Raw genomic sequence first — 27985 nt, forward strand, 5'->3', positions numbered from 1 at the left:
GTGTTGTTTTTGGCAGCCCTTTTAGTTTTAGTCTTAGTCTTTTGGACGAAAATGCTTTTAGGTTTAGTCACATTTTAGTCATTTCAAAATGTGATAGTTTTAGTCACGTTTTAGTCAGACGAAAAATATAAAGATTTTTGTCAAGTTTTCGTCTGTTTCATTATAAGGAGTTAGAATTAATTTCGATAAGTCTTGGAAATTGAGATAAATAATAGCTATCTATTGGCTTTCTATAGCTTTTGACAAACGGATAACACCACGATAGGCACTGGCAGTGGTAGGCCTACTGTGAACAGTACTTTTCCTAAAAGCGCCCGCTCTCCTCGTCCTCTGATCATCGCTTCTAGATTTAATTATTTTTTTACCAACTGCGCCGTCTGCACATACGTAGCCTACCTCAACGTGCTCTCTGCGTTCATACGCCACGGTATTGAAAACTGTCCTGAGAAAAAATAAAGTCCCTGTGACATGGATGTCAGACGCTCCGAGGCTAGAACCAGGTTAGAACCATGAGGCCGTACTTCTGCGGACCCACCACCTGCATGAGGGGGCTGGCCATAGGGGGCTGGTGCAGTGTGATTTGGGCAACTCAGACAGCTGCCCCCACATGTTTTATAAGCTTTTGACACAACAGATTACACCACACTAGGAACTGGCAGAAGAGTCATTGTGAACATGACTTTTCCCAAAAGCGCCTGCTCTCCTCGTCCTTTGATCATCGCTTGGAGATTTTATTTACAAACAGTGCCGTCTGCACAGTCCCTGTGACATTGCTGTCAGACACGCTCCATGGAGGATGTACGCTGATAGTAGTAGGAGGCGAGAGATGCTCTGGCACATGTACCAAGTGTGCTCTCCTGCTCCGCCCACAAGCTCTGTTTGTGAAGGGTCTGATGAACCACTTTCTCCCATGTTTTAGTCCCAGCTCGTCACCGTTACGTTATCGTCATAAAATAAAAGGTGCGTTATCGGCCTCGTTGACGAAAACACTGGTGAAACGAAAACCTAATTCTGAAAAAAACGGCCCTAAAGCTTTGTGATGTGTGCGCATGTGTGCAGACTGGACCTTCAAGTGTCTCCCAGAAAGGAAATTACCATATTAGGATTATAGCTTAATCTCGAGCACCTTCCGCAGAACACGGCGATATAATGTCAATATTTGTGAGTGAATACGGATGTGAAACCGGCTTTTGTGGCGCGATGTCGGAGTTACTTCCAAGACACTTCCTGGACTCGCTATGGCTTTTTTATACTCAGACATGAAAACTAAGAAGGGAATGAACTAGCAAAAATGTCCACACAAAAATCATTGTTTTCACCTGCCGTGTCTCGCCTTAATTCAGCATTTGTTAAAGTTGTTCTATAGAGCTCGGGAATGTGACGTCATATCGCTAAGCATTATGGGATTAGCAGCCATTGTAAACTAATGGAGATTTTAAAAGTTAAAATACTGGAGTTATTGTTCACATTAAAACACTTGGAGACCACAGTGTGTTAGATGTATTTACCAGCAGTATCTCAGCAGCTAACGGAGTCGTTCCACTGTTTTTTTCTCCACTTTTTATACTGTTTTTAGCTAATGTTAGTCTATGGAAATGTATGCTAACAGCTGCAAAGATGGCGGATCTCCATGGTAACTGTGGACATTCCCGAACTCTATAGTAGAAGGTGAAAGAGTAGTTCTTTTCCCCCCTTTGTTTTTCTATAACCTGTAATATTCAGGGAGTTAATCAGTGAATATTTTTTGTTTGTAAAAAGACTGCAGGATCACTATTGTGCCTTTTGGACAGTTCTGTAGATGCACATCAACCTATTTTGTAGTTATGTGACGATCCTGATCTGACTCAAGAGCCTGTTACCGTGGTTACAACAGGAACATTACAGCAGAGCTTTGCAGACTTCCCTTTAGCCATTATTCTAGCCTTGTTACGGTTGTGTTTTGCATGAATGTTATGATCGTGTGGAAGTACCCGTCATCCCAGACAGATCTGCGTTGTTGGTGAAGATGTTCCTGACTCCCAGCTCCTGCAGCACCTCCTTCAGCTCGACCCTCTGCTCCACTTTGAACCTGAAATAACACAGGCCCAGTAATGTTGGATTCAAACACAGCCCTAATTGGTGTGAGAATTATGGTCGTCAAATCAAATACAAAACGTATTAACTTTTTTGTTCCGACTGGAAAGGCTGGCAAATTAGGACTCTTTTTTTTGTTGTTGTACAGAATTAGACTTTTTATGCAAACTTTTAGAAGGGTCTTTTAGGAAATTTATCAGAGGGAAAGAAATAAACTCAATACATATAAAACAAATATCAACACTGACACTGTATAGGACTACTACATCAATGTGTCCAATGTTAAAAGTTATCAATATTTCCTTCAAAATAGAGCTTGAAAATTGAGTGTAGAGACTTGATAAAAACATGGCGCAACAATGCCCACGTCCATAATGATAAAATTACTGCAGTCAACATTCATCTGTACCTAATGTTTTTCTTGTGGTAAATTTCTTTAGCATTTTGAGAATGCAGTAATTTGTGAAAATAACAGAACTTCAGACCTACGCGTGGTGTTCGTGTTACATAATAACAAATTAAGCAAGATTATCATACAGTAGGTAACTACAGCATGACAAAAGAGTCTGTGCCATAAATTAGTGCAAATAATGAATGCACAACAGGAATGTGTCGGAGGGTTTGAAGCTAGAAATCAGAGCTAAAAAGGAGTTGTGTGGATTATCAATTTAAACTCTGCAGAAACTACGCAATATAGTAGTAACCCATTGCACAGCTCTGTCTTCATCACTGAGTTTAAGCAATTATCTAATTTTACGACACATCCGATGATTATTTTGATATTTTACAACCTCAAACCGTCTTATTACAGGCTGTGAGTGGCTGCGTCTCACTTGGGGAGGTAGACTTCCACCTTCTGGCGCTTGACGTTGTTGGCCCACTCCTCCAGCAGCGGGGCTTTGATGATGGGCTCCAGAGAAGCCAGAGGCACCTCCTGCCGCGGCAGGATGATCATCATAGACATGTCCTCGCCCTCGTACGGCATCTCCAAAACCTGGTACACGCCACCTGCCTCCTGCGAGCCGTCACTGAACTCACCTAAGGCACAGAAAGGGCCACATTAAAGCAGCTCATTAAAAATATACAAACAACTCATAGACACATAAAGGCAATGAATGATGGGGGATTTCAGCACTTGTCAATAATAGAGATTTAGCAGGGTCTGAGTAAAGATTGTCTATTTTTTATTGAAAATACTGAAATACAAATGTTTTTTTTTGATTGATCGGTTCCAGTTTTGGATCAATCAACACCTGTTGATTTTTAACAGTTTAATTGGCATATGGGGGTCTCCCCTGCTCAGCACCAGTGGGTTACAGAATTATTGGATTATGAAGACTAAAAACAAAACAAAAGCAAAAATCCTATTCAAAGTCATGTTCTCTTAAAGCAGAACTAAGTAACTCATGCCCCTAGAGGCCATAAGCGCCACTGCAGGTGTCGTAGCATGTTAAGTTTTTTTTAATCATTAATTGTCCGTGAGAATAAATACTACGCTGACAGAAAATACAAAGTTAGAGAGGGATATTGCACACATGCAATTACAATGGAGATAATTTTTTTCACTCAAACTTGGCTGTAAATTCTGTTTAGGTCCATTATTGTGTATTGGGGCCTCCGACCCGGTGCAGAAAAGCTTTAAGTGTGGTTTTCTGGCCAGAGACTCCAAGGGGACATGAAAGACCCCCCAATCATCCCATCAACACTTGTACTACCCCCAGAGGGACTACGGAAAGGATTTATTAAGGTAAACAAGTTACTTAGTACTGCTTTAATTAATCGAAATGTTCTTTCTTAGGTGAAAAGCTCTCAAATTTCAATTGTGTGTCAATTGGAGGAAAAATGGATTCACCTCAAGGCCATCAGGGTGCGTTCACAACATTGTGTAGTAAAGCACTTTCAATGCTGATTCCTGAACGCAACCAACGGTACCACCACTAGAAATCAACATTTTAGTAGGGGTGGGTTATATGGCAAGAACCCACCTTAAACTGACACATTTTCCTCAATTTGACCCAAATGTAAAAGCTTCTCGACTCTAGCTCACACCCTATAGGCCAGTGTAACGCCTCATTTGAAAGCTAAGACCTACAAAACTGAGTAAAGCTTCCTCCTTGTTTTTAATCACATTTTCGTTGCTTTTTTGTCACATTTTTTTTGCTGTGTCTTGGCCACATTTCATTTGTTTTGTGTGTGATGTAGCTGTGATCAAGCCTCGAAAATGTGACCAAAACATGTGGAAAAAAAGCAACAAAAACCTGATGAAAGCACAAACCAAAAAGCACGAAACCGTGACAACCATAACGAGGAAGAAGCGTGGATTAGTTTTGTCGGCCTTAGCTTTCACATGAGGCTGTAGATACCCTGTAATACTTGGTCTGAAAGTCACTATTATAGCCTAAATCCCCACCACACACTCAGGGCTTGATGAGACCGAGCCTCAGGAGCAGTAAGTGGGGAAAGTGTCTGTATTTTTGCATAGACGTTAACTAAAAATAAAAATCACCGAATCCTGACGACATCCCCCCAAATAAAAGACGCCTTGGTATTTTTGTCTGTGATTAATAGCCAACAAAGCAGCGGTCTTTTAAAATTAATGAGAACTCCCTCAGCACAACAAAAAAACTCACCAAAACATCAGAAAAGGCTAAATTCTCTTTGCAAGTCATTACATTATTATGCGCTGTGGGTAACCGGGGGAGAACAGCCGCAGCTCCTCCAAACATTTGACTGAACCCGATGAGTTTCTGCTTCAAAAGACGAATGCTAACGCGCAGGCCGATCCCGGAGGAGCTGTCCCTGTTCTGCCGCGCTCACTGAAGCTCGCAGCACCACTCACGTCAGGCTGCGGAGAGCGGGGAGGTGGAGGCGTGCAACAAATACAAAAATAACTTCATATCTAAACACGAAGCGGCGGGAGATCATTATGGCTGCTGTTGCTTTGGGTTTTTCGGGCACGCGGGGGAAGTCGTTTGAGTGAAACTGAATCATTCAAGATATGTCACTTGTTGTCATTAATCACAAGCCAAACTACTCTTAATTAGCTAATCTAATGTGGAAGTAGAGCCACATTAGATTAGAGCCTCTGTATGACTTGTGTGAATAAATCTATATAATTGTTATTAGCAAAAACAATATTTGATTTGAACATATAGATCTTGCACAATACCTGAGTAAAATAGGTTTACATTGCTTGAATTTTTCTTGAATTTGAGTAGGTTCGAACTTCTCTTGAACTGAGATTGCCCATGAAATCAGCAGCTTATTTGTAATTGAATTGATGAAGATTTTACCTGATTTTGATACTGATACTTTGCATCAGTATTAAAATGTTAGTTGTGGTCCCAAGTCTTCATAAGAACAGGTTTATCAGCACATTTCATAAGGGTCACTTTTCACAGAAATGCTAAAAAACTAGCCTGAGAGTTCATACAATTGTTCCAAATGCTTACAGGTACAGTGTTTCTTCCACAAATGTCTCAGTTTACAAAGCAAATGTCTATACTAGAAAAAACAGGTATAGTGCCTTTAAGTGAAGTAATGCCTTGCTCCATTGGCTTATTTTCAAGATGAGCATAAACCTAATCAAAATCAAGAGAAATCTATCAGGGAAAGCAATTGTCAGAGCTAGGACTAGAACCTATGACAATGAGGAAATCAATGTGCCCACACCCAATCTAATCCAGAGGTGGTCTATGTTGTGAAGTCCCAAGTCCAAGTCAATTGGTCATGGGGTCAAGTCACAGTAGCTTTTGTCAAGTCAACTCAAGCTTTAAAGGGGGCCTATTATGCAAAATCGACTTTTTCAAGCTTTACATCATGTTATTAAGTCATTCCCTCATTAAAACCATGCCTGAAGTGTTGCCTTGGCACATTCACGTATTTTCGAGTAATCTGTAAAAACTCTGATGGCGGCCATTTTAGGGATAAAACGCCTGATTCCTTCAGGAAACGCCCTCGACCTCCAGGATACGCCTCCGACCTTTCGTCACCAGCCGAGTAACCAACCACTGCCCCTCAGCAGAACCCCCTCCCCGCAGTGTCTAGCCCTAAGATGTAAACAGAGTCATCATGGAGGATTAGCTTCATGTGTTGTGAACCGGAGCCACAGCAGACTTTTACAAAGACACACATCAGTGTTTCTGTTACCGAAACACCCAGGATTAAAACCGGTGACAAGAACACTTATTTCAGTGTCTGGTTCTGCGCTGGGCCTTGATGATGCACAGAGCCTCCGGAGAAAGCTAATGCTAAGCTAAACCTCGAGTCATCACGTGAAAACGAGAAATATGCACACATAAAGTCAATAAAACCACCACACACATAAAGAACCGTTTAACAATGATCACACACGGAGCCTGGCTTGTTGATTTGGAAGTTTATTGCTCACATTTCATCTACAATGGGTCATAGCCGAGTGGCTTTCTCCCGGAGCTAACAAGCTAGCCGCGACAAGCTAACGGGAAAATTCACTGAAAACAAGCATATTATGCATTGAAAACGTCACTAAAACAGGCAACTGCTTGAAGCAGCCTTTATGATGATCACACACTGAGCCGGGCTTGTTGATTTCGTAGTTTATTGCTCACATTTTATCTACAGTGAGTCGTAGCCGAGTGGTTTTCTCCCGGAGCTAACAAGCTAGACGCGATAAGCTAACGGGAAAATTCACTGAATACAAGCAGCATATTATGCATTGAAAACGTCACTAAAACAGGCAACTGCTTGAAGCCGCCTTTATGATGATGACACACGGAGCCTGGCTTTTTGATTTCGTAGTTCATCTACAGTGAGTCGTAGCCGAGAGGTTTTCTTCCGGAGCTAAGGCACTATTAGCCGCGACAAGCTAACAACCTTCACCTTCACAACATTCATTGAAAACAGGCAGCATATTATGCACAAATAACGTCAATAAAGCAGCAACTACTCGAAGCAGCCTTTACGATGATCACACAATGAGCCTGGCTTTACACATTTGTGGTTTATTGCAGACTTTTCATCAACAATGAGCTGTAGTCGATTATAACAAGCTAACGGGTAACCTCGAAAAACCATTGTCCACCTGCACAGATAATGTCCGTCTTTGAATCGTATGGGCTCCTGCAGATCCTGGTGTCGTCCATGGGGGTATAGTTAGAGATCCATAGGGCATGGCAGATGCAAAGAGAAGCCTCCAAACAGCAGTTATTTTTCATGCAAGAGCCCCTTCCAAGCGTCCGGTGTGGAAGGTTCGTTTCCAAATAATATCCTGTGTGGCCATTGTTCCCAAAGTGATAAACAGTAGCTCCTTTCCAACAATAAAAATTAAAATGCACCGATCGTAGTTTCAATACTGTTGAGACGAGCGCAGTGTTGTTGTGATGCCACAGACAGCGTGTGGAGGGGGCGTGTCGGAAAGGGTCAGAGGTTCTTAAAGAGACAGAGGCCTATTTCAAGTCATTTGCAACCGCCATTTTGAAAGAGCAATTTTATACAAGGCAGTTATTCTAATTTACTGCATTGACAGACCAACAGAAGGTTTCGTCATCATTGTAGTGTGCTATAGACTGGTGCTATGTGGCTGAAAAAAGCATAATACCCCCTCTTTAACTAAAGGTAAAGGTGCTTTATATAATAATAATAATAATAATAATGCCTTGCACTTGTATTGCGCTTTACAACCCTGTATTACCAAGTCTCTCAAAGCGCCACACTGTCGTCATTATCCTTTTGAGCATCATATCCACGTTATTTATTTATCTATTTGGCGATTCACCTATGCATGTATCTTTCTTTTGCTGAATTACTCTGCTGAACTCTGTTCCTATGAAGAACTTTGTGGAGCTCAGATGCTCAAATAAAAAAGATGAATGAATGAATGAATTATTCGTTCACTCCATACTCAGTGGTGGCAAGCTACTGTTGTAGCCACAGCTGCCCTGGGGTAGACTGACGGAAGCGAGGCAACCAGTCAGTCTGGCAACCAACTCACTTCCTGGTGTTCCCAAACGGTCTCCCATCCAAGTACAAACCAGGTCCTTCCCTGCTTAGCTTCCAAGGTCTGACGGGATCAGGCAGAGCAAAGGCAGTTTGGCCATGGCTTTACAGTATTTGCCATTACACATCAAACTGGCAAATCACCTCAAGTCACAAACGTTAAGCGTAATTGTCTCTTTTGGACTAATAATTCTTCTTTTTAAAATGCTTAAGTGCAAGTTACAGGGACTATACAGAGTTTAAACATGTCCTAATGTGTAGAATGAGCCCAGACCTGTTCACCACAACTGCCTCTAAAATCCTGCACTGTCACTCAAAAAGCTTTATTTCGGGTTCGAAGTGCCGTCATGCATGAGCTTAATATAGAAGCTGCAGCTACACATGTGACCTGAGGTGGCAGTAGTGAGTATAAAATGGCCAACTTGCATCTAGCCCCTTTAAAGTAAGACTCAAGTCACAAATAGGCAAGTCAAAGTCAAAGTCAAAGTCAAAGTCAAAGTCAAGTTTGTGGAGCAATGACCAAGTAAGTCTGAAAATTGCTACACAAGTCTCCCACTGGTACTGACTCTAAAATAAATGCAAAGTATGCAATCAATTAATTAAACAGATTATTAATCTAGTACCCCTAAAATCACTCAACAAACAACTCGGGACCCACTTCTGTAAAATATAATTAGCATTAAAATAATTGAAGGTGCAAAACATTAAAAACGTGGCTTTATGATGTTAGTTTGGATACTGGCTCTGAAATACCATTCTAGCTTTAGTTTAAACTCTTTGAAAGAAAAAAAGAATCAATCCAAAGAAAAATGCAAAGTCCTTCAGTCCTAAAGAAAATGTTTTATATACCCAATCACTGTTTCCGGAAAACAACTGACAATAAATAAATAAATCCAGATTTAAATACCATCTCAGGGGAAATTTACCCTGTTTGTTGCTTCTTCTAAAGTCACAAAACGTTTGCCAATATCGAATCTCGCCGTCAAGTGGGGAAAAAAAGTCACTCTCAGCTCCACTAATATTGTATGACATTAACAAAGTGGCTTTCAAAGCTTACCAGTGAATTCAAAAAGGCATAGCAAAGTAGTTTGTGTAAGAGGGGGGATTTTTGGAACAGCGAGGAGCCCTCCCTCAGTGCATGAATATTTTAGATCTTGGATTAGGATTTTAAATAACCTCGGGAAATATGGGCAGAAAATTTCAAGGAGTTCAGATAAAAAGGGCCTTGGGAAATGCTTTCTACACAGTCGCACTAAACTAAAGAGGCAGAGCTGTTTTTAATATAAGCAAACTAAGCAAATGTACAAGGCCCTACAAACCACCAGGGGCTCGAGGCTGAACTCAAAGACATTATTTGAAGAGAAAATTGCAGCAAAACGAAATGGGCGATTCGTTTTTAGGGTGACCACCTTATTTCAATGATGTCCCACTTCTGCCCCGTGTGTTGTTGTACCGTAGTAGAAGTCCGCCTGCTGGTACATCATGAGCGTCTGCACTTCGGAGCCGTCGTCCCGGCTGAAGGAGAAGGTGCGCGTGTTCTCTGGTCGGAACTGGTTTTTCCAGGAGCCCCTGAAGTAGACGGCATTGACCAGAGTGAGCCGGGTCAAGCTGTTGAAGTCGTCGGCAGAGAGCAGGTCGTGGATCTTACCTGGAGCGGGAAAGGGATTAAAAGATTAAAATTAAGCAAAACAACTTTGGGGTTGGTGTTTTTTAACCTCTTCTCCTCCACCTTAGGGTTAATTTTCTCCAGTTCGGCATTACTCAAATCTATAAACTTCTTAACTGGAAAGCCTCATTTGAAAGGTGGTGGATCGTTTGCATTGCAGCAGTGTATTGGACAAATGAACTGATCTGCAAAGTAGCCAGTGCTGTGGTATAGTGATTAACAAATCATGTGGTCATTCATTTCTTTTCCAGATTTTCCACCTGCCGCAACAACAGCAATAGCGCAGACTATTGTGGCAACTGAATGCGAGGTCAGAGCGTGGGGGTGTGGCTTAGAAAGATGGATTTCGACTGAGGTGTAGAGCTGACTGCAACGAGCGCTTCCTTCTCTCCCCTCATCTTTACATTGTACTTCATTCAGCATTTCAAGCTCCCACAGGACATACTACAAACGTTATTCCACTGCGAGTTCAACATCGGCCATGTCCTAGGAGAAAGAAGACAAAGCTGCGAAGAGAGCTGGTTCTGGTATTGAAGAGTGTCACGCGGGGCTCTGGGCTTTACACGCCGTGAAAAAGCTCGGGGAGGGGCCACTGTTGTTCATAACTTTGCCATCGCCCACTTCAGGTATGAAACTGAGGGTTACGTCAGCACAAACGTCTAAAGCCTGCGTTTAGAAATACAAGATCGCGCCCCCTGTGTCCATCCCTGTGTTTCCATCGGGTCCTTGGGCTTCCCTCATCAACCGGAACAATCCTCCAGCGAGGTCGTCCTAACCAAACCTAACTCAATATCTTAAAATTGGTCCCTGGACTCTGCACTGTGGTCACTCACTGCTCCTGAAAGGTTGCCACAAAGGCATTAACGGATGGGTCTAAAGTAGGGGTGTCCAAACTGCGGCCCACGAGCCAACTGCGGCCCACTTTTAATTGACCCGCTGCAAATTATTATTATTATTATTTTTTTGCCATTAATTGAATATATATATATAAATAATAAATTAAAATCTATTAATAGAAAGCATATTCAATTAAAAAGCATAGCTAACATTTTATTGAATTTGCCAACTTTATACAATAGAGGTAAAGTTATATCTGACCTCTACTGAGTGCGGCTCAGTTGTTTCTATATTTTTCTGTATGTGGCCCTCAGTGAAAAAAAGTTTGGACACCCCTGGTCTAAAGAAATAATCGTTTCCCTTAGATTTTATTCTTTTCTTTTAAAACGAAAAATTCTATATTCAATCAATAATTTAACATTTGGATGAAGTTACAAGTAAATGTTTAAAAGTAACATTCAGAGAGACCCCGTTTTCTGCCATAGGGTTATAGTTATTTTCTCCAACCATGCAAATCTCAAAGCGTGTTGTCATTTGAGCTTACAGCCTATATGCCAGTGTGATGCATCATTTGAAAGCCAAGACCTTCTAGTTTCTAAAGATATGTGTTAGATCAGTGTAAGTGAAACACAACTTACTTCGCAATTTCCGTCCCTAACCCCAGACCCAAACCTCCTGATCGGGGGGACAGCAAATAACAGGTTAAATGTGCTTAAATATAAGGGTAACAATGCCAGGGTTTATCTGCCTCACGTTGTGAAAGAGTGGTTCAAGGAGACAATACAAGACCTTGGTGAAAATTGAATACACTGGATCTTTTGACATTGCAAAAGCCACAGCGAATGTGTGCTGTAATCAAAGCTTAAGGCGGTCCTTGAAAATATTAGAGCGTGTGACATTATTTTTGTTGGGCAGTGTATAAAAAGTCACCGTAGAGAAACACAGAAACAAAGACACATCCAGGAATGTTAATCATCATAATCAGCCAGCTCATTCACACAGCTCAGAACACAAATGCCTCCTTACTCTCCGTGTGGTTCTCGACCCAGTGGTTGATCTGTTCGGCGACAGCGGCTGATTTGTTGAAGTCCACCGTCTCCACCTGAGCTCTGAAGAACTTCCTCATGAGGTGCACAAACTCCGGGCTGAAGGACACGCCCTCCTGCAGGTACAGGCCGTTGGCGAACCTCACCACGTAACGAGCCTCGTCTTCGGAGAGGGCTGAGGTGAGGTTCTGCAGCAGGGAGAACTCTGTGCCTGGGAAAGAACACGAGAGACCAAAGATGAAAACAGTAATGCCATTTTTAATACAAAGTTTACAAGTCAAATTTAGAGATATCTCAGTATGGAAAACTGTGGCCTGTTCCTTTAAGATTCAGCAAAACATTAATACTTTTTTAAAAACACATTTTCCTTTGTTTAAGGGGGGAATTCTTTTTGACATTGTACTGTATTTTGGCAGCTCTTTACATTGTTTTTGTGTGAAAACCACAACCAAAAGCTGGCAACAGAAATGAAAACTTTTCGAATAATATGACTTCTGCATGGCATGAATTATACAATAAATAGAGTAAAGTAGGGCTGGGCAATATATCAGATTAATTCATGCTTTTAAAAACAGACAATTTGGAAAATGGCTAAATCGTAAAATCAAGTCCGCCGCTCCATGTCCCCCCGTGCGGCCATTTTATCAGCGTTTTAGACGCTCTGTAGCAAAATGACACCAGCGGAGAAGCAGTGACTTTCTGACAATCTCTGCTGCTTCACAAAGGTACGAGTATACAGTGGAGTTTTCTTCCGCTAAAACTTTCCCACTTTCCTCCGGTCTGCTCCTGTGCCTTTCTCTCACTCTGCTCTGAGCGGACCATTTAACTCCGCCCCTTTCCCTTGAGTCATCATGGAGACGGTTGTCAATCACGGCAGAGGCATGAAGACGATAAAACTAAAACACGTGAAAACTCTATGGCTTATAAAGAGGTTTTACTTTTGAGAGCAGAGAGGGAATATCTAAAACTGAAATAACACTTTTTAAATAAAGGGTTATGTTTTCTGAAATAGGCCTAATTGTAGCTACATTATGAAATATGAATGAGCAGGACTCTGTGCAGTTTTCTTCATATAAAAGATCAGGAGACTTTTTAAAGTTTATTTCAAATAAAATCGATTGAAATCGTAATTGTCCAAACTGAGTAAAAAATAAATACATCGAGATTGAATTTTTTGGCCATATCACCCAGCCCTAGAGTAAAATCTTTTAAATCTAAAAAGTGTAAAAGCTTCATGAAAATGTTATGTTTTCACCTGCCGTGTCTCGTCTTAAAAACGTGCTTAGTATATAAAAGAAGCGAGTCTCACCCGGCAGCAGCTGACTGAAGCCCACAGCCCGTCTGATCTGGTCCCGCGAGTCGCCCCGGGCCCCCAGCTCCACCATGCCCAGGGCCAGCGCCACGCTCAGGGGCGAGAACACGATGTTGTCCTGGCCCCCCCTGGCCTGGAGCCGCTGGTACAGTCGGACCGAGAACTCCGCCGTGATGTCCTCGGGAATGTCCGCCGCCCGGCAACTGTCGCCCGGCAACAAGACGGCGAGGAGCGGAGGGAGGAGGAGCAGCAGCGGCGGGGGCACCATGATCGACATCGCGCCGAGCTGACTGAGGAGAAACAGAGGAGGGAGACGGACATTAATCAGGGGCGCAGACGGGAGGGAGAGAGAGATTTGGGAGTGGCAGCGACAGAGGAGGGGAGGGCGGACCGGGATGGAGCGATAAGGCGCACACAACGCAAGATTATTACGGGAGGGAGGGAAAGAGAGAGAGAAGAGATGAAGGGCAAGAGGATTTCGCAAAAGGGACAGAGACAGATGGGCAGATGGATAAAAAGGATGGGGAGTGGAGGAGAGAAAACACGAGTTAATTGTTGAGCACTGGACCAAAAACTAGTGAATGAAGAATAGATTGTTCTGTCAAGCAATCCACTGCAGAGCGAGGAGGGTTGTTTCGCTATTTCAGAGTGGACATGCCATCCGTCCTTCAATATAGAGTGACCACAATAAAATCAGGAAGAAAAACTACACTTATAATTGAAAACCGAAACAGTCAAATATTTATGGAAGGAAATTCAAAATGACTTTCTCTCTTGATAAGCCAACATCAAGGTTGCTGGAAATGTTGTTTCCAGTTGATATTAGCTGAATCATATTTGCCTCAGATGTGAAAGAGTATTAGCTCTGCAACAAATACTGTATTTTCCGGATGATAAGTCACTCTGGAGTATAAGTCACACCAGCCTTGGAAAACTCCTGCATGGAGGTGTAACTGCACTGTTGACAAGCCTCTCCCGGCAGCTCATTTGCAAACTTGTTCCTTTAATTGTGGCCATCTAGCTTTTTATGTTTCCTACATTGCAGTGAGAGTAGCCTCTGCTTTTCGTCAAACTTTCTTTCTACATTTTTAGTGGTACAGGAGTAGCAGATACTGGTACACAAGCCTAGAGCGCCCTCTAGCGGCTGGCAGTGTGAAAATAACACGTGAAATTATATATTTTGATACAAGTCGCACACCCAGCCAAACTATGAAAAAAAGTGTGACTCATAGACCAGAAAATACCTTACCCAAAAAGAAAAAAAAAGTCTCACACTCTAATACTTGTTTGGATCGCGTTTAGCTCTAGCTGGGAGAGTGTGACCACCGCGCAAAGCCTTCTCCAGCACATCCCAAAGAATCTCGAATGGGGTTCAGAATCAGAATCAGAATAGGTTTTATTGCTATTGTTATGAACAGGTTCACAGCTGGTTAAGATCTGGACTCTGGACAATCCTCTTTCACAATGTGAGCCTGATGAATCCTGGGGTTTCCATCTTGGAATAAGCCCGTGCCATCATTGATTGAATAAACTGGTCATTTAAAGGGACTAAACTTTAGACTTTAAAAATGTCAAAATTTGAGTATTTTCCCCCTACATGTTCCAGCCATGTCCTAACGCAGTGGTTCTCAACCTTTTGGAGCCGCGACCCCCAATATAACAGGTAAAGGTGTTCGTAAACCCCCCGCCCGGGTCACACCGTGAGAAATGGGAACATTAGTCTACATAATTCTTAAAAAACAAAGAAAAAAAACAAATGGCTGAAAAAAAATCATCAAACTACAAACAAATAATGGCACTCTGGTAAAATAGCACACACATGCTACAATCAAACATTAGATTATATGCTAATGAAATATGTTTATTTTATCTAAATGATCTGGTGACCCCCCAAATTTGTCTCGGGACCCCCAGGTTGAGAACCACTGCTGCTGTCATGCACAAGCTTAATATAGAATGTGCATTAAGACCTGAGGTGGCAGTAGTGAGTATAAAAATGATCAACTTGCATCTAGTCCCTTTAAGATGTTCAGCTAGTTCAGTTGATGCCATCCTTCTGGCTCATACTGCAGACTTGCTAAACCTTGACCTGACCAACTGCAGCAACCCCAGATCAGAACAATGAGTTAAATCCAGGAGGTGACTCTTTTTTTTGTCAGTGTATTTGCCTTCAAAATAACACCACTCACTTCTCTAGATTCCTGTTGGGTTGCCACTTCTCCCCCCAGTGCCACCACATTACTGTTCTCACAGTATCATAATAAACCTGTCTATTTAAAGATCATAAAATGTACACACCTCACCACGGCGCTGATACGGTGGTTGCCAAGCAACATTGTTCCCGTTCTGAAGTGAACAGACTGAGTGATATAGCTCCACAGCGCGTCCCTTGTGCCCGTTAATCACACATTCATTTCCATGTCCCTGTGCTCTGCGATTTCTTTCCCGTGATTTTAAAGCTGCAGAATCAGGCGGCGCTAGAACCTGCTGGCTGCTGTGTACAGGCAGGCAGCAACATTGTCATCAGAGCCAGTGACACTGATGACAATGTCCCAACAACAACATTAACAACAAAGAGCAGCAGCCAGAGAACTGTACGTGACGCTCCGCTCTGGCATGTGCCACTCACACAATCACAGCTCAAATGGTCAGCCAGTCCACCCCCGACTTTCTGGCCAAGTTCATACACAGCTCCAGCACGAGAAGTCGCCAGAACAGATGTTGTTTAGAAGTTTATATTGCAGTCAGCATTGCAGAAATAATCATGACTCCCGATCAACTCATTTGAAGGCGTCAGACTCACAGTGTGGACCTGTTTGTTCTGGCAGAGAAAATGCATCAGGAATAGCATACAATAAATGAAACCTTTCTGAGTGATGCCTTTCTGCCAGACTTATCATGCACAATAGGTCAAGTCTGTCACTTCTCCTGCTGCAATAAGGCTGCATTTTTTGTCCTGCTCCCAGCAAACTTACCATCTATCCATCCATTTTCTTCCCCTTTATCCATTTCAGAATGTGTTGTTAACGATCTAAACTACAGAGCAGAGGCAGGATGTTGTACTAAATGCTGATTTTATGCATCCCTTTCGTAAACTGCACAGGCTTCCCAAACTTTCTCCACCTTCACGGGTCAAAACCAAACTTTTAAAAAATGGACGTCAATGTCAATGCGTGTTAATACTGAAGACAGCCTATGCGGCACACACTCCATAGGGCACGGCGCGTCCTTGGTCTTTGAAGCCCGCTGCCTAGTGCCTTCAACTCTTTGAAAGCCACATCAGAAGCACGCGTTACTGCCGCCTGCCGATGTGATCTGACAGCCGCGATCTCAAGTGGTCTGCTCCCCCATTCAGCCGAGTGTCGACATCTTCTTGAGTCAGCACACCAGTGACCTACCGAGCCGCTTAGCATTCAGGCAAACGTGTGGCGCCTGTACAATCGGATACGTGCCGCCACATCTTTAGACGTGACGCGCTGCTGCGGTCGGAGCTTTAAAAGGTCTGTATTTGACAACAACCACTGTGGAATATACTGTATGTCAGTCATTTCATCAACGGAAAAGTCATTAGAAGTACACTGTCCGTCCCGAGAAGAAATAATGGCATATGTCATTGAAGTTTTGTATATTGTTTTGATTAATGAACTTATTAATGAATTTATTACCATGTTGACAGGTGCAGAAATTATGTGGATTGGGCAATTATTAAATATTCCTCTTCATTGTCTGCTGTAAATGTCATATTGAGTGAGACATGAAGTATTTAAAGGCGCACTGTGTAACATTTTGGACTATACTGTTGTCATCAATACAAAACATGCAGCTAATGAGCAGCTCGACACAGAAAATGCCATTTCTCCATCCATCCATCCATTTTCTTCTGCTTTATCCGGGGCCGGGTCGCGGGGGCAGCAGTCTCAACAGAGATGCCCAAACTTCCTGATCCACACACACCTCCTCCAGCTGTTCTGGGGGGACCCCGAGGCGACACCAGGCCAGCTCGGAGACACAGTCCCACCAGCGTGTCCTGGGTCTTCCACGAGGCCTCGTCCCACTAGGACATGCCTGGAGCACCTCCCGCGGGAGGCGACCAGGAGGCATCCGAAACAGATGCCCAAGCCACCTCAGCTGGCTCCTTTCGATGTGAAGGAGCAGCGACTCTGCTCTGAGCTCCTCCCGAGTAACTGAGCTCCTCACCCGATCTCGAAGGGTGCGCACAGCCACCCTGCGAAGGAAACTCGTTTCAGCCGCTTGTATTCGCGATCTTGTCCTTTCGGTCATTACCCAAATCTCATGACCATAGGGTACTGCTGACTTTAGTCACATCTCCATGGAGACGCACCCACTCCCGGTATAGTCACCGGCTCTGGTTGTCCGATGGATTTAGCGTCCATCTTCTAATCCCGATAATCAAAAAAATGTGGCGATCAATTTAATTACCACATTTTTTATCGCGATTAATGATATCATTGTTTATCGTCCAATCCCTACAAAGGAGTGACCAAAACGTGACGTGACGAAAAAGCCACAAAAGAGTGATGGAAAGCTGAGTTTTGTAGGTCTTAGCGTTCGAATGAGAAGTTACACTTAAGATTTAGGTTAAAGTGGGCGTTAACATGGGTCGTGGCTTGTCATCCTGTGTTAATGGTGGATCCCAAAGCCAGATAACTTGAGAATCTTTGCTCTAGTTCAAACTAATTCAGGCCTCCAATAGTTAAACCAATAAAGGGAGCATGCATGTACAGTGACTGCCTACATAACCAATCGCTCGATAATATCGTTTCCCACTCCTCTCCTTTATCCGTGCACAAAAGCTGCCCGTCCTCTCCGATGTCTCTGCTCTCCCTCTCATGTCAGTGAGTCAGCGTGAGGTGTGCGGAGGTGGACAGACAGTGCAGAGGTCTCGGTGGATCGGGCTGAGCGGCGGGTCTGGTAAAGCGCGCTAATGTTCCTGACCTTCTGCGCTGTGGGAGCTGATCTTTTCCCGCTCGCACAGCCGCGGGATTGTGTCGAGGAAAAAGACCCAGACAGGCGGGTGTGTGCAGCATCATTGTGTGCGGCGCGCCCCCTTTCCCCGTGTAGGTTTCATCAAGTTTCAAGTTGACTATGGAGGCTAATATTAACTCTTGGTGTTCCCAGTCAAGAGGGGAAACCCAGATAGAAATGCCCTCTCGTGACTAACCTGATACGCTCGGGGATAATCCACGGCAACTTGATTAATTCCATGCAATTAAACTGACTGGCCTTTAAAAGCGGCCTCTAATCTCTGCGTGTAATCCCAATTCTCATACAGAATTTAGGGCCCATTGACATTTACACAATGGAAAAGTGACGTCACGCGCCTTAATCCGGGCATGCCATTTTAACCCGACACCTCCGGACGACGCGCTCCGGAGAGCAGGGCTGCGGCATCTTCATTCATGTGGAAAAAGTTATAGTTGTGAAGCCCCCAAAATGAACACGGGCGCAAGGGCGGTTTCACTGCGTCACACGGCGAGTGAATCTGCGGGGCTTTTGCTTGGGACGTTGCTCTGATGAAATGTTGCTATGATGGTTTTCACTATAAAAGCTGCTGTATCTCCTTGGGTCTCATATAGCGTTGCACATCTACGCCAAACTATTGCAACATCCATATATCACAAGAAGCCACAAAGAGCTGTAGAATCTTTAAAGTATTCAGTTTTAGTCATTATTCTCCTGATTTACTTTACAACTGACTCAATTTGCTGGGAATGATATTTCTTTAAGTTGAATGGGAAGTATTGATGGATTTCAAAGCTGACAAACATGAGACTCGAGACAGGCCAACGTTAGCTGTGTAAAAGTACTTCTTAACTACTGGAATTAATGTGAGTTTCGAGGGGTGCAGAGTCATGTAGGACCTTCACCACTACTTTACAAGATAAATCTAAAGGCCAGTGCACATTATTTGGCGTGCGTCCATGTGGCAAGTTTATTTGGAGAGCACAATTCATACTAGAGCTGAGCGATATGAACAAAGGGTTAGGTGAAAAGAAGTATTTCTCAGAAAAATAAAAACATATCAATAAAGAGTGCAGTTTCATTGATGATAATCTCCATCGTGTACATCTTGCTCTTTTTTATTTCAATGTTTTGAATGTTCATATCTCGATATTGATACGATAACAATATATCTTTCAGCCCTAATTCATACACAAGGCAATTCAAAGTGCTTCACAGTTGCATAAAATTACAGGAAAGCAGATCAAATCAATAAAATATCAACATAAAAATGTGTGAATTGCAGTAAAAGGCAAGAGTGCAGATGAAATACTTTCAGTTGTCATATGCACAGGTAAAAAGACCTATTTTCAGCCTGGATTTGAACATTGTCAGAGTTGAGGCCTGTCTCACATCCTCATGAAGACTGAATTTAGCTGCATGAAACTGAAACGCAGCCTCACCGTGTTCATTATTGACTCTGGGAACCACCAGGAGACCCCTCCCAGAAGTTCTCAGGGCCCGAGATGGTTCATACGGCTGTAACATGTCAGAGATGTACTTTGGTGCTAAATCATGAAAAGACTTAAATTCTAGCCAGTGCAGAGACCGAAGCACTGGACTAATATGGTCGTATTTCCTGGTTCTTGTTAGGACTCGAGCAGCAGCGTTCTGGATGTACTGCCGCTCTAACAGTGAGCAGCCGTTACAATAGTCTAACTTGCTGGAGACAAATGCATAGAAAAGTCTCTCTAAGTCTGTTTTCGTCACTATTCCTCTGATCTTAGTGATGTATTTCAGATGGTAAAAATCTGCTGATGTTATTACTTTGAGGTGGCTGCTTAAGTTCAGGTCTGAATCCGTGCTTTAAACATGTGATTTATCCATTAATCATAAATCCACGTAGGTCATTGTTGCAAGAGAGAGGGAAAATGTGGCTCATTTATTGCATGTTAATATTAGTGTGTTGGCGACAGACCGGAGTTTCCCTGCTCAGACTGAAGCAGGATCCTGAAGTTTCTTTTTATCAGCTGCTCCCATAGACTGTAAAAAAAAATGGACGTCTTATGCTCACTCCTCCCCGTTTACCAGATTGACCACGGCCGTGGGGCAATTCATGGCGGATTTACAGGCTCCCCCTCCCCAGCTCTGACGAAGCATGTTCCTAAAAAGGACATACGGGCGGGATTTTCACCGTAGACTCGGCCCTTGCGTGACGTGTAGCTCGCGCTGCTCCAATGCTAACAGTCCGAGCCTCATTAAGTACGAGATTTCAAAAATTCATATTACGAAAACCAGCCTGGTTTCATATATTGTTATTAACCCAGCGTTATCTCAGGAGGAATATCTAGCCTAGTCTAGTGTTGAAACAATTGAAACCAGGCTTTAAAGTAGTTTTTAACGTGTCTAAAGTCCAATGCTTTTCAATGGGGGCCTAGCGGCGATATGGAGGTACTGCAGCAACGGCGGAGCAATGGCGGCCCCCACGTTTGTGGTCAAAAAGCAGGGCAGCCAGCGGCCATTGGCTGCTCCTCACGTCCCTCCCAACAAAGTTTACTATGGTCTTTTTGTGTGTCAGGTGTTTTTCTCCACAAACAAAAGCATGTCGATCACACACATGCACCTAATTTAGTATGCATGCGTCACATGAAATGGGTCTATTGTGTTGAAATAGTTGAGAAAAACCGTATAAACATTCTACCTCCAAAAATAACCAAATGTTTTTTTCTTCCCCCAAGTCATTTCTGCTCGCCCGGCAATGCTATGTCAGCCTCTGCAAAGTCATACGTCATCATTTCTCTGCTCTGTGACGCCTTGTGAGCGGCCAAAGTCACTTACGGCTCCGCTCGACCCGGGTCTCCGGCTCTGCACGAGCTAAATCGCAGCCATTTCACTTAGCCTCCACGCTCCCAAACTGCTGAGGGCCGCGCGCTCTTTGATCAATTGTGCAGAAGCGCCGTCGTGCTTTTTAACCAAGGCCAGGCTCATCTCTCTGGGAAAATATTAGAACAAGTGATGTCTGTGATTATGACTGGCCCTGGGGGCGATTTGGCGACAGATCGCACCCCTGCACGTCTATTTGTAAAGGCCTGGGACGGTCTCGTATGGTCGTCTTAACAAGATTTTACTGTAAAAGCTGCTCGGGGCAAACTGCATAGATCTTGACCTGTAGCAAAATATATAAATAAAGCTGTGGAGAAGTGAATCACCACTGCGCTACATTTCTGCTAACCTCACTGCTTCTGTAAACTTCAAGGTAACGTCGGCATATTTTAGAAATCCAACTGGAACAAGTTGTAAAAGTGTAAATGTCTCTTCAATCCAAAGACCGGGAGTGGGACGAGACACAAATTCCATGAAAACAAGACAAGAATATGACATAATTTATTAACTCACGGATGAAAAATCTTGTGGCATTTGATCTTGGCCCATCCCTAACAACTACCAACAATTATTATAGGAAATTGAATCTGATTTTATGTTTAGCTTAGTGTCTATTTTGGTGGTTCCCTGCTCTGAATAGGTCATGCTGCTGTTGTGTCCATGGCCAAAGCACTTTACCCACCTATTGCTGGGTTGCAGGTGACATCACAGCGTTCTAAAGGCCTATACTATTATATAGAGGAAAAATTATTTTGTTTTTGAGGAAATTTTTGGTCTTGTACAGAGAGATCTTGGACCCAGTGACTGATATTAAAGATCATTTTTTAAATTCATATATTTTCTTTTTAGCTAAGACTTGTGAAAGTGTAATGTTATTAATAGGAAAAACTGGCTCTTGCCCCCCGCTGGGTCCGATGACATCATCACATTCTAGAACCTGCAACCCAGCAATACGGAGTTTTAGTAAGCATTTTCTTCCCCCTTCATGTTCCAGCCATGTCCAAATGTGTAGAATGGGCTCAGACCTGTTCACCACAACTGCCTCTATAATCCTATAAACTCAAAAAGTTGTTACTTCAGGTCCAAAGTGCCGTTATGCACTTACACCTATGACCTGAGGTGGCAGTAGTGAGTATAAAATGACCAACTTGCATCTAGTCTCTATAAGTATGAATGTGGTGTTATTGAGTGGCTCTCGTAGGACTTAAAATCGCTTGAATAAAAGGTTCTTTATGTTGAAGTTGAGTCGGTTTGAACTAATTTAATATCAGAAAAAGCAGAAATCTGACAAATTCACTTACACAAAGATTTAGTTTTCACTTGATCTGATCCAAAATAAATCTGAATTAAGAAAGAATGTACTTGTTCCATCGACGAAAAGAGGTTTTATATTATCTAAGACCAGACTCCCACCTGAAGTTTAGCATGACATAAATCTAAAAGCTTCTTGAAAAGACAAAAACGAGACAAAAACGTGATGCAAACCCAACAAAAACCGCAATGAAAAAGTGACAAAAACACAACAGTAAAGTGACAAAAGAGTGACAAGAAAGCAACAAAAATGTGACAAAAAAGTGATGATCAATTTCGTAGCTTTCAAATGAGGCGTCACTCTGTCCTATAGGCTGAAAGCTCCAGTCGAGAAGCTTTCAGATTTGGGTAAAGCTGAACTAGAGAATATGCGCTCGGTTAAGGCGTGGGTCAAGAGGTTAATTCAAATATTTATGTAATTTCTTCCTTAAAACGATTAATCTTTTCCCAGTGCAATGTCGCAGATTGGCAGCCATGCGTCTGTCAGTCTAGTTGAAGGCAGCTGTGGCTACATTCATAGCTCACCACTATGAATGGAAAAAGAAAGAGTGACTACAGAGAGGCTCGCCACACAATATCACATAACATCATTACACACATAACAAAAATACACAGAGGGGGTGAAAAGTATTCTCTAAATATAAACTGAGAGACCTGTTTCCGGGATTCAAACAGCTAAACAACAACAATACCGTAAGTCTTAAAGTCTTTTCTTTGAAATTGCTCCAAAACCAAGTTAAGGACGTCACTCTTACTATATGGTTTATACAACAATGGTTAAAAAAAAAACGTATCTGGATTTGATTTTTCATTTGGAAATATGGCTTGTCCTATAGGCAATTCAGATGGACCCATTTATTCTAAAAGTCTTGTATCGGTTTATTTGAAAAACTGGCAGAAGACGACTTTATAGAACTTTATTTTTATGGTTTTAGAATCACCTAGCCATCACCATCTTGGTTTAATAAGATTGATTTATGAAATTGTCCATCTCTGAGGCTGTAGCGAATCACAAATATCAGGAAAAAAGCACAGAAATCCTGATCCAATATGCTCTACCTTCAACCTTCGAAACACGTTAAGAGCAACATAATAATATCTCATCCGGTAACACCCCATTCCCAGCTTTCCCATCCTTCCCCTCCCCGTTATGAAAGCAACATCGTGTGCACTCAAACCTTAAGTCCCAGGACGCTCATTGTGCACTGTGCAGAGGGCAAGCAGAGGTTAACCGCCTTTATTAATCCATGCAAACGGAGAGACCTTCCCTGGGACGAGCACAAACAGACACCCGCATAGAGCGAGCAACCACAAACATACTGAGAAAACAATTTAATGCTTTGTGATGCCATTTAAATGCTAAGTAAATACTACGCCAGACAGAAAAGACGAAGGGAGAGAGGGATATTGTACACCCAATTAAACAATGGAGATATTTTTTTACACTCAAACTTGGCTGTAAATACTGTTTAAGTGGCGCTAGCCCGCAGTTAGCTTTGCTCGTTAGCCTGTTAGCTTCTTCTTCGCGATTCCATTAGTGTGTATTGGTGGCTCCGACCTGAAGGCAGGAAAGTTGCAATTGTGGTTTTCTGGCCAGAGACACCAAGGGGACATGAAAGACCCCCCGATCATCCTATTAACACTTGTATTAACCCGCCGAGGGACTATGAAAAGGATTTATTAAAGGTAAACAAGTTAGTTAGTACTGCTTTAAGAGCTTGGGCAACGAGACAATGCTATAGTATGGAAGTGAATTAGAAAAATCAAGACAAATACTGCGCTTTTTCACATTTTTAAGTTTCCATGCAAAAAACTCAATCAGCTGGTCCTATATGGTGGCTTCTCGCAATATGACTATTGTGTCACCAAATAACAACAACAGTTTGGCGATTACATTGTGTGGCCGTACCATTACCATTCAAGAGAGAATGTGAAAACAGCCGGGGGGTTAGTATAAGCTTTTGGCTGAAATCCAGTCATATCTCGGGACCCCCCTGCTCGCCTTGGCACGCTGGTTGAATCCGCCAAACGCTTTGCCAGGCCTCGCGCATCCCATCTCCTTTTCGGAGATTTCAAGACGCGCATACACACACGGATCGCTAACAGCTCTGGCGGCGCAGTGGGAGCTGCGAGCGATAATTGGATCGGCCCGTGTTTTGGGTCAGTGGTAAAAGTGAATGGGCCCGAGGCTTTCTCCAAACAAGAATAAAGAGAGAAGGGACAATGGGGCACAAAAAGGGCATGAACCGGCGCTGCCAGAGGGAGGAGCAGGTGATCGGATGAGACCCGCTATGAGGCGATGTATGAGGAGAGTAGTAAAGATGCTAAATATCGCTCTTTACTGCGGTGGCCAAGAGCTGGAATCCACAACGGGGGGACATTAAGCACTTGGAACTGGAGCAGCATTTGGATTGCATTGAATAGTCCGATGTGTATCATAATAATGCCTTGGCCGTGTAGAAAATGCCTATTCACAGCCTTATTATAAAGTTAAGCTGAGGCTGCCTGTAGGGCTGTCATGATAATTACTATATCAACTCATTGTTTGAGAAATAACAGATAAACAATAAAATTTTATCACCTGTGCATTTATTAGCATTTTCCCCCTGTATTTTTAAGTATTTCATATTTATTGCAGCTTCTATGGTATTTTAGGACATATTTAGGCACTTTTAGAACAAAGGTTTACAGTGATGCTTTAGTGTTGAAGGTATCTAATATCTTTAGAATCAATTAACATTATTTAGCACGATACTGTCCTGCCTTAAAATTTACGATCGCAACAGGCCTTGTTGCCTGTGTATAGGACTGGTTACGGTTGCATTTTTTCCCCGATACCGGTACTTTAACGATACTTGGTTTATGATACTGATACCTGAACGATACTTTTTTGATACCAGAACCAGAAAACAGAACAATAATAATGTGTGGCAGAAAAAAAGAAAATTCACAATATTGGGTTCATGTCCAATGTCAAGAAATTAGTGAAAAATTTTGAATAATTTGGGGAAAATTGGGAGAAATTGTGGCAAAGAAATTAGCAAAAAATGTGTGTAAAAAAAGAAAAGAAACTGGAAAACATTGGGCACAAATTCCGAAAAATAGAAGAGAAATTGGGGGAAAATGGGGAGAAGATATAGACAAAATTAATATATTAGTAATTAAAAAATGGGAAAAATATTGAAAGAATTGGGTAAAAAATAAGGAATAAATGCGTAAAAAATATATTTGGGGAAAAATTGGGCAAACAAAATTAAAATAGGGGGAAAAAAATAATTATAGCTGAAACAACCAAGTCACTTCCTTTAATGCTGTCCCTTTTTTTTGGTACCTGCTTTCAATACTTTTCATGTTTCGATACCAGTAGTGCCTAAACCTTTATTTCCCGATACCATACTGGTCATTAAACAGTGCTGAAGTACAAGTAAAACTGTGCACAATGTGATAAAAATCCATAAAAATGTATGAACGAGTAAACATCTGTTCTCTCCGTGAGCTGACATTTCACACGACAGCGTCATGTCCCTTGTGTCCGACTGAGAGGTTTGCTCTGGAACGGGCAGTATCTTCACCACAAGGACAATCCTTTCTATCCGGATACTAACTAGTCACTACATAGTATCACTCATCACACAAACTATATACAGTACTACACTGCCAGGTAAAAATACAAAGTTGGCAACACAAAAAGGTCACACACACACAATCCCTGGCGTTTTTGCTGTACCACTATGGACAAAATGGGGCTTTAAACTAAGATATCGTTTGACAATTTCAATTAGAACTTAACTTGTGTAATTCTGTGGTGAGATGGAAAGTTAATATATAGCAGGACGGTCGGGCTGAAACAACTAATCGATTAATCGACAACTAATCGATGACTAAAATAGTTGTCAACTATTCCAGTAATCGATTAATCGTTTTCTAGTAAACACAGACTAAAATTGAGCAAAAAAAGACATGACAATTATGTATTTTGGATGAAAACCTACTTTGTTTTTTAAAGTTAGGGTGTGCAGTGTTTTGTACATCGTAAATTTCATAAATATCTGTCTTTGTCTCGTCCAATCAAAGCAGAATTAGCACAAAGAGCCTCCTACAAACGTTTACTTTAAGTTCCATCCACGTGTCCTCAAGCGGCGCCACTTTAGCTTTATGTGATAAAAAAATAGAAAAAAAAATACAATTTCCATGCACCTTTCACAGCCAAGCGATTAATCGATTAATCGTAAAAATAATCAGTCGATTAATCAATTACCAAAATAATCGTTAGTTGCAGCCCTAGCAAAAATGGACGTCTATTGAGAGAAACCAGCTTCCACCTTATTGAAGGTAAGTCTAAGCTATATACATGTTCTGCCTATGCATGAAGAATAATAAAAATCAAAAACAATGAATGCAATTGGCCATTGTACAGCGCTGTGAGAAAACAGCTGGTTCCATAACCCCTGGGATTAACCTCAAACAAATGCTTTGGGATTAATATATTGAGATTATGGCCATTCACGTCATGTGCAGCCTACTATAACATGCATATAGCGAGTCAAAAGGTCATGAACGACTCCTGCCTTTCGAAGTATAGGGCCGTGAGATAATGAGTACATACAATTACATTTAAACTTAAATGGTATTATGACTAAAATTCAAGATCGGCAACAACATGGCTAAAATGGAGGTAAATCTGTAAAATTATGGCTCAAACTGAACTTCTGAGTATTTTTAAGTTCATATTTAAGGCTCTGTTTGCAGACAAAAAGTGGAAATCGCAGTCAGATGGAAGACCACGGGGACTGATAAGGATATCGCATCACAGAATATTTGCAATAACAATAATTTTGCGATATATTGAGCATTTCAAAGTAGCATATTTCATCTTAAGCCTTTACTATATTGCTGGTGTGGTTCCAATGACAGACACAGCCCTTTACTCAAACACCCTACAGCAACTATTTTCTTACTTCAAAAAGATTACGCAGACCTGTGAAGGATAAGTAATGAGTGTGTACAAATGGGGTGTGGATGGGGGGGTGGGGGGTAGAACCACAGGGGCTGCTACTACTCCAGTATTTGTTCATTTACGCTCTCATCCACACACACTCGCAGCGCCTTTGCCTGTGCATTTCAAGGACAAAACCCATACACTGCAATGGCCAAGCCGCTTCTCAATGCAAAAGACAAGCAAGCGCGTGGAGGGGGGAAAAAAAAGCGAGACAAATCCCAAATAGCCCGAGGTGGTGTGCAGACGCTGATCAGCTTTAGGGAAATGGGTGTTTGTTTGTTTTTTTTTTGGTTGTGGTTGCAATGTGCTTCTTCGTCTCACGCGCCCTCTTCTCCTTGTAACAATCCTACACATGTTGATTGCGCCCTGGCGTTTCCATCCTCCCTCCCGCGCCTACACGTTCATGCTTCTTTAAATTGCATGGGATAAATTAACCCAGGTGTGTCTTTTACTAAGCATTAAAGTGAGAGGGGAAAAGCGTCGTTTGCGGTGAAGCAGAGGTGCTACAAGGTGGGGAGGGGAAAAGGGGGTGAGATGGAAGCGTGTCTTACCGATAATCGCAGGTCAGGTGTGGACAGATGGATGGAGGAGATGCGTGCGGTGTCTGCCGTTCTCCTCCACCGCCGCAGCTCGTTTGCCGCAGACCCCGCCCACCCCCGCGCCATTGGTCCAATACACCTGCCAAAGAGTGTCCGCGCGACGAAAATGTGAGGTCTTCGTGTTTCCGCCTTTGTTCCGTGGGGGTGTCAGCGAAGAATTCTTATATTACTGACTTTTTGGGAATCAATATTGATGATAAGTTAAATTGGAAAGCGCACATAAATACATTAAAGACTAAAATTTCTAAAATTATTGCCATACTATGTAAAATTAAAACCTCTGTGAATCAAAATGCATTATATATACTGTACAATTCCCTC

At 42.4% G+C, this 27985-nt stretch overlaps 1 protein-coding gene across 1 annotated transcript in view; it reads right to left on the reverse strand.

Annotated features, from left to right (window-relative positions):
* Window positions 1-27710, reverse strand: part of serpini1 (serpin peptidase inhibitor, clade I (neuroserpin), member 1) — a 30617-nt gene extending 2907 nt beyond the window's left edge. Inside the window, exons 1-6 of the mRNA XM_079574638.1 lie at window positions 27617-27710; window positions 12908-13200; window positions 11579-11809; window positions 9503-9697; window positions 2907-3111; window positions 1971-2068 (exon numbers count right to left, since the gene is read on the reverse strand). Of these exons, the coding sequence (XP_079430764.1) occupies window positions 1971-2068; window positions 2907-3111; window positions 9503-9697; window positions 11579-11809; window positions 12908-13187 (1009 nt within the window). The 5' untranslated portion in view covers window positions 13188-13200; window positions 27617-27710. The remainder of the gene's footprint in view (window positions 1-1970; window positions 2069-2906; window positions 3112-9502; window positions 9698-11578; window positions 11810-12907; window positions 13201-27616) is intronic.
* Window positions 27711-27985: the final 275 nt, after the last annotated feature.

Source organism: Gobius niger, assembly GCF_951799975.1.
Source record: "Gobius niger genome assembly, chromosome: 1".
Taxonomy (NCBI): domain Eukaryota; kingdom Metazoa; phylum Chordata; class Actinopteri; order Gobiiformes; family Gobiidae; genus Gobius; species Gobius niger.